We start from the raw sequence: 12,009 nt of genomic DNA, 5'->3' as shown, positions 1-12,009 counted from the left end.
TTCCTCCTAGGCTACCTGCCCCTCTTTCCACTCCCTATAGTCCTCCTTTTTCCTTTTGGTCACATCCAGGAGCTCCTTGTTCATCTATGCGGGCCTCCTGCCTTTTCTGCCTGCCTTCCTATTTGTAGGGATGCATCGCTCCTGAGCTTGGAGGAGATGGTCCTTGAATATTAACCAAATTTCTTGGACCCCTATTCCCTCCAGTGCTTCATCCCATGGCACCACACCAAGAAGATTCTTCAAGAGGCCAAAATCAGCTCTCCCAAAGTCCAGGGTGGTCAGCCTGCTGCGCACCTTCCTTGCTGCCTCGAGGATCTCAAACTTGACCATTTCATGGTCACTACAGCCCAGGCTGCCCTTGAGTTTGACACTGTCTACCAGCCCCTCCTTGTTGGAAAGAACAAGGTCGAGCATAGCTCCTCTCCTTGTTGGCTCCTCAACCACTTGGAGAAGGAAGTTGTCCTCAATTCAATCCAAGAACCTCCTGGACTGCCTAAGCCTGGCTGTGTTACCCTTCCAACAGATGTCGGGGTGGTTGAAGTCACCCATGAGGATGAGGGTCTGTGAGTGTGATGCTGCCCCTATCTGTCTATAGAGGGCTTCATCTACTCGGTCTTCTTGGTCGGGTGGCCTGTAGCAGACCCCCACTGTAATGTCGCCTGCTCCCAATTTCCTTTTAATCCTGACCCATAGGCTCTCAGTTGGCTCTTTATCCATCCCTAGGCATAGCTCCGTGCATTCCAGCTGGTAGTTGACATATAAGGCAACACTGCCTCCTCGTTTCCCTTGCCTGTCTCTCCTGAAGAGCCTGTAGCCTCCCATGCCAACACTCCAGTCATAGCAGTCATCCCAGTTTTCATCGTAGTTTCTATGATGTCAATGAGATCATAGCCTTGGAGGTGTGCACACATCTCTAGTTCCTCCTCTTTGTTCTGCATGCTCTGTGCATTTGCATAAAGGCACTTTAGCCACATCTTTGTTGAGGGTGATCTGGCTGGAACAGCTGTAATTACTTTGTGCTGCTCTCCAGGTGCCATTCCTGTGCCACGTATTAACACTGCCTCCCCATTGGCTCCTGTTGGTCCAGGAGCTCCTGGCTCGTCTACATAAGACTTTGAGCATGCTGCAGCGTAGCCAGCACATTTTGGAGCTAGTGGCTGCAGGCCCTCGCCAGCACCCTGTTCCTCTATCCTTGGTACAACATCCGTTGGCTGGTCACAGGCAAACCCGATAATACCCCCTTCCCCGATTGAATCTATTTTAAAACCCTGTTAATGAGCCCTGCTATTTTTTGGGTGAAAACCCTTCTTCCCCTTTGAGTGAGCCAGGCCCCATCTGCTGCCAGTCAGCCTTGTGCCGCATAGGCCATTCCATTGTTGAAAAACCCAAAATTGTGGTGATGACACCAGCCACGGAGCCACATATTAACAGACTGAGCTCATCTGTTCCTTTCAATGTCATTGCCTACAACGGGAAGTAGTAATGAAAAAATAACCTTTACTCCAGATCCCCTTAGACTTGGAATTTCCCACATTGTCAACCTGTGTCTGTGTCTTTTCTTCTTCCGCTACACTTCTGAGAAGAGCCTGGCTCCAATTTCTCAGTGCCTGTTATTGGCAATAGGCTTTTCCCTTATCTTTCTCTTTGCGCTCAAGAAATTACATTCTCTCATCATCTCCCTCTGTGTCATGTCCTCCAGCCACTGACCACCATGGCAACCATCTGTTGGACTCGTGCAAGTATATCAATGTCTCTCCTCTATTGGTAAACCCCACACTGGACACAGCACCCCTGATCCTCTCTCAGAGGATCAGATGTTGCGGAGCAGAGACAAACAATGATTCTCCTCAATCTGCTGGCTACACTCTTGCCTAATATGCTGCTGGCTTCCTTTGCTACGAGGGCATAGTTCTGATTCATTCTCAATTAGTTGTTAAACAGGACACCAGGTAATTTTCTGCAAAACTGCTTTGTAGTTAGTCAGTACCGAGTCTGTATTGCTGCATGGAGTTATTCTGTTTCAGATAAAGTACTTGAAGTTCATGAGGTTTCTGTCAGCTCATTTTTCAAAGTTATGGTATTGTATGTATGTATTGGGAAGCAAGGGCTGAAACTATTAGTTATTTTTTTTAGCACTCAAATAATTGTGGCATGAAAGTACGTAAAGCTGTGGGTTTATAAACATATTGTCCCTTTGGAAGTCAAACTATTCAAATTTTTAAAAAATCTTTGAGTAAATGACAGAATCCCTTTAAAGTGATTTAGACTTAACTGCGTAACAATAATATAACCTGAATGAATTGGATAAATTTTTCACTTTTAAAAAGAGGTCTTTCAGTGTACATGAAAGAAAACTACTGCCTACTTGTACTTTAGTATCATTTGGAAAAAAAATGCTTCTCGTAAAATGTTGCTAAAGGAACAATTCTCTTAGTTGCTACTAAATACATGTTACTTTCCCAAACTGAAATTAGGCATCTCTGAAATTGATCCTTTATGAATGAACATGTTATTGTTATTAATATACTGCTTCTAGATTTCTCTTTCGGTTTAAATTTCCTTCTCTGTCTTCCTCTCTTTCTTTCAGACATGTTCACACAGAGCATGTTGTTAATATCCTGTACCATTGCAGAAAAAAATTGTAGTTTAGTGTGTACTTAAAATGGTAATGCTTATGCATAGAGATATATACTCTCAATTAATATTTTCTGTCTTGTGAGAGTCACAATTTTAGTTAAACTCCTAGTTAGTTAAAAAAATTTCAATTTTTAATTTTAACTGTTATGATTTATAAGAGGCAAGTAAAAAGTAATTTAAAAGCATTGTGAAGGGTTGAAGACCCAAATGAAAATAAAAAAACTTCAGATTTTTTTGTTCTAGCATTTAAGGCTAGTCTTTTGTAGCACTAAGTCACTAATTTTTATTTTTTTAGATTAACAATACAGCTTTTTGCAAATACTTGAATTGCCGCTTTACAATAAAATGCTACATTTACAGAAAGATCTGGATGAAAGATCTGCCAGTGCCCCAAGATATCAAAAGATTTTTTTCTGATATTGATTCACTTTTAAGCATTTTTTTATAAATCAACTAATATTAATTCAGATTAATATGGTAATAGTCAGCTGGATTGGAGGAAGATAGGCCTTGGCCACAGGGCAATAAATAAAACTAATTTTATTTAAGTCATCTAGTTCAGGTATCTGAAATATGTGTGAAGAACAGTAGGTAATAAATTTTTCTGCCCTGTTTTAGGTCTTGCACAGTCCGGATCCTGGGGATGTTTTGATGAATTCAACCGAATCGAGTTGCCTGTCTTGTCAGTAGCAGCGCAACAAATCTATATTATTTTAACAGCAAGAAAAGAAAGAAAAAAGCAGTTCATTTTTTCTGATGGAGACTGTGTAGATTTAAACCCAGAGTTTGGAATTTTCCTAACAATGGTAACTTTAGTAATAATTCCAGAGAAGTGACAAATTATACTATGTACAAGTTAATTAAATGGCAAGGTGAAAATAACTGATTTTATTAAATGATGCTGTTGCTATAGAAATAGACTAAACTACTGGAACACATAAATAATCTGATTATTCATGAATTGCATGCTTACAGTTTTACTTTAAGATTATTGAAAAGGTTCAGAATTATGTCCCTTCATTACTGTATTGCAATTCATTAATAGTTTGGCCAAACTTCCAGAATTCTCTGGGCTTCCTGAGAGGACTGAAACACTAAAATATTTTTCTACCTTAGCTTGAAATGCTTTAATATTATTAGTGAGAAAGATACTGTAGGGAAAAAAAAAAAAAAAGAACATTCACTCAAAGCAGGAGATATAGGAAAGAGACTTTTCAAGGACATATATATTGTCTAATGGGTAATTTACATGGATGTATAAAAAGAAGTATGATGATTCTGGAATAAAGCACCTTCCTTGTACTGTGATGAAAACAGGTCTTTTCAAAACCTGTGCAAAAAATTATCAGATCCTTTCATTTGTTGATATAGGAGGTGTCTAAACTGGTAAATACAATGCTGGATGTCCACTTTGGGCCTTTTGTGGCAAAGGGCCCATTCTGCTGTGTGTGTCAATCCTAGAATCAGTGCAGGCATTATGACAGAACTGTGCTTCTTATATGATCAAGTTTTTATGGGTGGTATTTGAGATACCTCGTTCCCTTTCTTGTAATGACTACTTGTGAAAAAGACTTGCAGTATATATAGGTCAAAGTTAGGTCCCACAATTGAATGGATAATCTGTGCAAAAAAGATATGCAAGGCAGTATGTATAATTTTACACCTGTTACCAACCATTACCCAAGGGAGAAACACAAACTCCTGGATTTAGAACATTTAACTTTCAGAGTATGCTGTCTTGTTGCTATAGGGTTGCTGAGGCTTCATAGCATTAATTCCTGTAATCTGCTTCTAATTTCTTAATGTCACCTGTTATGAGTTATTCCTCATGTTTGCAGCAAGTTTCCAGAGATCTATTAGTCAAACTTTCTTGGTCCTTAAAATTTACTTTCATAAGATTTTGTTGTTAAATTTTCATGTTTTAAGTTTGACTGTGTTATTTTTACTGTATCATTACTAAATACTCCCTGCATATGCTTGAGACATTATTAAAATCAGTTCTGTCACTAAAAGATAATTACAATTTCTTATATTATTCTTACTTCAGTGGCTAGGATTCACTCACAAACTATTAAACATTCGGTGAGATTCTGTACTTTAAGGCTAGCCTTGTAGACACAAGAAATAGAGAAAGGCATCCTAATATTTCTTCACTGTAGACTGCTTGTTATCTTTTTCTTTAATTATTTTGGCTCTTGTTAGACATTGAATTTTTAAAATATTACAAAACCTACCTCTTCTGCAAAATGGTAATGAAAACTTTATTCATATTGGGAAATACACTAGAAGAAATCAACCAACTAGATTGTATTCCATGAAATTTTAAAATTCTGATTGCTGGCTTGTTATGATAAAGACATTCAGTTATTACTCTGGCAATTATGCATAGGTTATTAAACTCATACTTATGGTTGAAGTTCTTTCTTCACATTTAAATCTTTAGTAGACAAGAGTTCTAACTCTCAGTAGATCTAGGTATTTATGCATAAATTTACTTTTATTGAACAATAAAAAGGATCTTACTTTGACTATTGTAAATTATAATGCAGTACATTTTCTTATATAGAATCCTGGATATGCTGGACGTCAAGAACTACCAGAAAATCTCAAAATTCAGTTTAGAACTGTTGCAATGATGGTTCCAGATAGACAGGTACAATTACTGAGTGACTGAAAAAAAAATATTTTACTTTCCTTACCTATCTTCAGAAAAAATAATAGAATTTCTAAAAACATTGTATTTCAGATAATTATAAGAGTTAAGCTTGCAAGTTATGGATTTATTGATAATGTGTTCTTGTCTCAGAAATTCTTCGTTCTTTATCAACTTTGTGAGGAGCAGCTCACTAAGCAGGTAGTGCTATGTGTTCCCTTCATCTTTGTCTTCATATTTATGCAATACAACCCCTTAGGTTTTGGTTTGTGCGGATTGTTTTTGAAGCATCACTTTTATGCTTTTTATAAAATATTGAAGTAGTTTAAATATAATTCAAACAAATATCTCTATAATATTTTTGAAAAAATAATGATGTTAATTCATGTATATGTAGTCACATACACACATTTGGTTAATTGTTAAAGAATGACAGTTTGTAGTTGCAAGTGCATGAGATTCTCTGCCTAAAAGTAGCGGCCAGGTAAAAATTAACCTGGTTATGTCATTTTTCTATAAGAATTATCTAGGGCTACAGAAAGTAGTTGGAAGTTGGAAACCACAGGGGGAATGTCTCAAGTTTGATTTAAGTTGTCCCATAGTACTGCTTTGACCTGAGGTCTTGGCTTTAAACTGCCTCAGTGGGAAAGACCCAGTCTGGAATAGAACTATTATTTTTTTAGAACCTTGCTATAGAGAGCTACAAAACAATTGCTATATGGCATTATAAACGGTGAAGTCAATTAAATTTAAGTTACAAAAGAAAAATTTTATAACCTACTCCCCCTTTTCTGAAAATAACCTTATTATCCTTCATTTATAGAATAATATAGAATAATTCCTGAACAACGGCAGCGATTCCTATTGTAGCTGCCTTTTCCAGGCACGGCAACTATACAATATGCAAGTAAGGTTTGATATACTGATGAAATAAAGCTAGAGAACTCATTACTGATACATAAGTCTTTTTCCACTCCTTAGGTCCATTATGACTTTGGTCTGAGGAATATCCTTTCAGTACTGAGGACTCTTGGATCTCAAAAGAGGGCCAGGCCAAATGAAAGCGAATTAAGTATTGTTATGAGAGGGCTAAGAGATATGAATCTTTCTAAGCTGGTAAGAATCTAATTTAATATTTAAGCACCATGTGTAGGAAAGTCTACTAGATATTTCATGGGGTTTTATAGAAGATTAGAAAAAATCTCAAACATCCTTTTCTTTAAAAACTGAAACATGATCCTCATCATGTTATCATAAAATAGCACTGAGAGTTTATTAGACTTGTAAACAGTGCCCAGGGTGCAAAGTTTCCAGTGGGTTAATAGTGGCTTAGCTATGGGTGTAACATTTGATGTACTAACTTGTGTACAGACTGAGTTCTGTACCATAAGCAAACTGAATAATTTGACTATCCAATAAATTAGACTTTTGAAGATTTCTTTCCAGATAGGGTGTTCTTTCCAATATATCCTGCAAGCGTTTTACAAATCAATTTTACAAATAGATTCCAGTGTCTACTCTGTGAGAAATTTATTTTAATTTTGAATTTATTTCTCACATGGCGTATGGATGTCAGTTTCAAAATGTTATTTTTGTAGTGAGTTGTCCTGTTGGCTGGCTGTGTTTATAAACACAAACATCTGTATTTAGAAAATACATTCTTACCATTTATTTTAAAATAGAGATTAATTTCGGTTTGAGACCATTCTTTGGATAGCCATGCTTTAAGCACATAATAACTTTTTTTGTTCCAGATAGATGAAGATGAGCCTTTGTTTCTCAGTCTTATCAATGATCTCTTTCCGGGGTCACAGTTGGACAGTAGCACCTATGCTGAGCTTCAGACTGCAGTAGCTAATCAGGTTGAAGAGGCAGGACTGATTAATCATCCACCATGGAATCTTAAGCTTGTTCAGGTAAAACTTTTTTTTTCCAAACATTTTTAGAAAAACAGGAGTCAGAACACGATGTTAGTAGCTAAACCGCTGTCTGTGCTTCTAATATGGGAAAAAATGAAGATTGTGTGTACAACACACTAAGGAAGACCATTCCAAGGGACTTATGGTTTTTTATTTCTTTAAATTATCCAGAAGAAGTAAAGAAGTACCTTAAAACATGCTGTTACCCCAGTCTTTCCCAGATACAGTAGTGCATCTAAGTTATCTGAATGAAGCAGCAAGGCGCGTACAAGGGTCTCTGACATGAGTCTCTTAGACTAGAGTAGGGACAGTAGGGCATAAGAAGGATTGGGAGGCATTTTGATGACCAAAGCAGTAAATAAAAAGTGAGAAGAAACATAGCCAGGGCAAAACTCCTGCTAAATAGAAGGAGAGAACTAAAAGACCTTTATAATGGCAAAGAAAAATGTAAGAGGTATGTATTTCTGACTTAAATGTGTTTCTGTAGTGAAGAATAGTCTTCAAGATGAGTTTGAGCAGACATTGTAGTAAACAAAGGTTTTTTTCACATAAGTATTGAGAACCTACACATTGATTGGGTAATCATCCAGTTTATCTCTATTGAGTTGAATGAGTTAAAGCATAAGGATGTATAGAGCATAGATGTCTTAGCATATGCTATGACAAGCTTATGGAAACCTATAACGAGGTTAAGCATGCAAGTGAACATGCATGTAGGTACTATAAAATGGAAAAATCAAAAATAGTGTCAGTAACAAGAATGACAGTCATACAAAGGGAATTGTTTCATTCAAGTATATGTGTGATTGAAAGATTAAAGCTATATATTTAGAGCCTTCCTAGGCTACAAAGCATGTGAACAAGCCCAGCTACTGTCAATTTATATCTGTAGTGTTCAAAGCTAGCATCCTTCTGAAGTGTATTAGCCATCTGACTACTGTGGAAAGACCCCACCTAAGTGGAATATGTATCCCTCTGTTACCTGCATGCAAGAATTTTATTAAAAATTACTAAGAAAATACATAGAATCCAAATGAGAGACTTTGTAACAAAAAGTTGTGGCAAACAATGTTGTTTACATAAAACAAAAAGTTGCTTTGTTTTGACATGAATAATACTTGGTTCTTGGTGCTTGAGGAATTGAGAAATAGACCCTGTGCACTGGCATCTTGCCAGGAGTGTAGTATGTTTTGTTTACATTGTGTTGCAAGCTCTTTAGACCTGGGGTGTGGTCTGATTGAAAAGCAAAAGAGAGAAAATTGTTAAGGTGTTGCAAGAAATTGTTTTGACTTCAGAATATTTGTAAGACATTATGTTTAGTAAACTAATGATTTAATCATGAAAATGCCATTTTGGGTTATGGTCATTTGTGTTCAGCGTAGAATAATCTTTATGATGTGTTGTTGATTAATGAATATGTAGTTATTTAATATGAAGGAAAAAAGGTGCTTAGATGGCTTTTTGGAACTGTACTCCAACATAACATTTAAATGGCTGACAGTTGTATTTCTGACATGCAATCACATTTGAAACTAGATTTATTATTAAAGACAGTTAACTCATGTTCTGCTGCTCTTTATGCCAATGCACTTCTTTATACACATCCTTCTTTAAAGAGCAAACTTAACAAATGCAGCAGACTAACAATGCAAGAAATAATTAAACAATGCCTAAACAATTATAAGTTGACAAGCTAGAAAGGTAAGTATTGTTGCTCTTTTGTCCTTTTGTTCTACCTTTTTTTGAGAACACACTTTAATTATTGATTATAATGTTTTTAAACATTATGACTGTGTTGGTTTCCTGTGTTCTCTGATTCTTTGGGTTTTTTTCTGCATGCAGGCAACAAGTTATGAAGACTTTATCGTGTAATACCATGCTTTAAACAGTGATCAGCTTTACTTTATTGGCTATATTACTCATTGAAGTTGAGCTTGTAGCCTTAATTAGTGAAATTGATTACTTCTTTTTTATTTCTGTTAATTGATGAAATTGAATTCTGCTTTGTAAAATTTGTCAGCCAGAATTATGCTGTTTTCTAATTTTTATATTTTACTTATCCCTAATTTTTGGATAACTGTTAAACACTGTTAATGGTTAAGACTAATAACCTTTACCATTTCTAACGGCTGAAAACTATATTGCTCTACAAGCATTTATTTGTAATTTTGCTGATTGCCAAGATGAGAATATAGCTACAGCAACTGACACTTAAGAACGTTTTACCCTATGGAAATATGTTTTCATCTTCTTGAAATACAACCTCAGAATAGAGTCTTTCTGAAACTACAGGCCTTGAAGTGCTAGGCTTGTTCATTGGATATACAATCTTAAATTAGAAACCACATCATTAATTCTTATGATCTAAGTATCTTTAAAGAAATTAGATGTAAACCAAGAAAGGCACTGACCTTTCTACTTATTACCAGATTTCTGAAAATTTCCGAACGTGTCTTGCTTAAGAAACAAAACTGCTGTGTGATTTGTTGAATATGAGCAAAAGATACAATGCATTACAGTACTCTACAAAGTGCAACAATCTGCCCTATGTTACTTCACAGCAACTAAAATATCATGTGTCTGTCATCAAACCAGAGGTATATTTATGGCTCTGCTCAGACTTGACCTTAGTTAAAGAAGGTTTTCCACATTCTGCAAGCTGGATCTATATTGTCCTTCACACAACTTCACACTGATGACCAGCAGAATTTTTGTATGGGAGAAAACACTTTTGACCATCCTGCTTAAAGTCATGTTCACTATTTTATTCACAGCTTAGTATTTCTGGTTGCCAAACTGGTCATAGGAAGGTTGCTTGTGCCTTAGCAAATTCCATCTTCCACTGGGAATAAGAAGTTTGAAATTGTCAAGTTCATGGTGGACTTGATCTTAGTTTAGATTTGCGGTGCCTGTAGATCTTCCTTTTGGATTGATACAAGCCTTTATTCAGCTTCCAGAAGAAGCAGCTATATATGCTTCTCCTTACAAGGTTCTGTCATCCAGGACTACCACTTTTTTGTTTCTTTCAGTTGCTCTGAATATGTAGGCAGACCCTGCCACTTCCATAGCAAGCCTAAAGCTAATATTAAAAGAAAAATAGAAAATTCAATAAAGAACTGTCCTGAACCTTAACCCATCTGTAGTCCTGTAGGAAGTACAGTCCCTATGTTTATTTCATATATTCAGATGTTTTAGCACTGTATTGGTTAATCATTCTTCTCTTGCATTAATGTTTTGCTACTGTTCATTTTTCCTTTTGAATAATACAGAAAATCCTTTTTAAAATCTGGTAAAATGATTTTCAGTTGCTTTGAAAAGTTTAGGCCAAATTTAGTTCTGTAAGCTGTTTTATAGTAACCTTGCTGGGTGCTTAGAAGATTAGGATGTGAAGGTATGTACTATTCCACAAAACAATAAAAATCAGGAAACACATGCTAATTTCAATTCTGAGCATATAATTTGTATGTCTAATACATTTATAATCACTGACTATCAAATATATTAATTACAAGCAAAAATCTTCCAAAAGCATATATTTCTTAAGATATTTTGATTTTTTCAATAGTTGTATGAAACTTCTGTAGTACGTCATGGGTTGATGACACTTGGACCTAGTGGATCTGGAAAAACAATGGTTATAACTATATTAATGAGAGCTCTGACAGAATGTGGCCAACCTCATAGAGAAATGCGTATGAACCCCAAAGCTATTACTGCTCCTCAAATGTTTGGAAAACTAGATGCTGCAACTAATGATTGGACAGATGGAATTTTTTCTACACTGTGGAGGAAAACACTGAAAACTAAAAAGGGTAAGTAAATACTTTGTGTGTGGTATCATAAAAATACCTCGTGAATGATACATTGAAAAAATATCTTAAATTTGCAAATGTGGTGAAGTTCCCTCTTGAGAGAAACTATATGTAGTTTCTGTATGTCAGGGAGTGTTATGAGTAGTCCTGTACGTCAGGGAGTGTTATGAATGCTTTGAACTAAATGATGGAGATAAAGGGGTTGCGTGTTTATGGGTAAGAATCAGGGGGAGGGCTAGCAAGGTGGATATCATAGTAGGAGTCTGTTATAGACCGCCCAACCAGGATGAAGAGGCAGATGAAATATTCTATAAACAGCTGGGAGGAGTCTCAAGATTGTGAGCTCTTGTCCTCATGGGGGACTTCAATTTGCCGGATATCTGCTGGGAATACAATACAGCAGAGAGGGAATAGCCTAGAAGGTTCCTGGAATGTACTGGAGATAACTTCCTGACACAGCTGGTGAGAGAGCCAACTAGGGAAGGTGCCCTGCTGGATCTGTTTGTAAACAGGGAAGGTCTTGTGGGAGATGTGACGATTGGTGGCTGCCTTTGTGGGAGATGTGACGGTTGGAGGGCGGACTTTGGGCTTTTCAGGAGCCTGGCTGACAAAGTCCCCTGGGACACAGTCCTCCAGGGCAAAGGAGCCCAGAAAGCCTGGATGTTTTTCAAGAAGGAAGTCTTAAAGTCACAGGAGCAGGCTGTCCCCATGTGCTGAAAGACAAGCCGTCAGGGAAAAAGACCAGCCTGGCTGAACAGGGAGCTAGGGTTGCAACTTAGGGAAAAAAAGAGGATTTATGGCCTTTGGAAGGAAGGGCAGGCCACTCGAGGACTACAAAGAGGTAGTGAGGCTATGTAGGGAAAAAATCAGGAGGGCCAAAGCCCAGCTAGAACTAAACCTGGCTTCTGTTGTCAAGGACAACAAAAAGAGTTTCTATAAATGTTTTAGGAATAAAAAGAGGGCTAAGGATAATCTCTGTCCTCTAGTA

General features: G+C 36.8%; 1 protein-coding gene across 1 annotated transcript in view; it reads left to right on the top strand.

Moving 5' to 3' along the window:
• The window catches only part of DNAH8 (dynein axonemal heavy chain 8), a gene marked incomplete at its 3' end in the record, with an annotated part of 150,799 nt that overhangs the window by 66,688 nt on the left and 72,102 nt on the right, over positions 1-12,009 (top strand). Inside the window, exons 44-49 of the mRNA XM_082480246.1 lie at positions 3,256-3,443; positions 5,204-5,290; positions 5,384-5,491; positions 6,272-6,406; positions 7,045-7,206; positions 10,775-11,021. Of these exons, the coding sequence (XP_082336372.1) occupies positions 3,256-3,443; positions 5,204-5,290; positions 5,384-5,491; positions 6,272-6,406; positions 7,045-7,206; positions 10,775-11,021 (927 nt within the window). The remainder of the gene's footprint in view (positions 1-3,255; positions 3,444-5,203; positions 5,291-5,383; positions 5,492-6,271; positions 6,407-7,044; positions 7,207-10,774; positions 11,022-12,009) is intronic.

The sequence above is a fragment of the Vanellus vanellus genome (genome assembly GCF_965231255.1).
Source record: "Vanellus vanellus genome assembly, chromosome: 3".
NCBI lineage: Eukaryota > Metazoa > Chordata > Aves > Charadriiformes > Charadriidae > Vanellus > Vanellus vanellus.
This window is presented reverse-complemented; position numbering and strand designations above follow the sequence as displayed.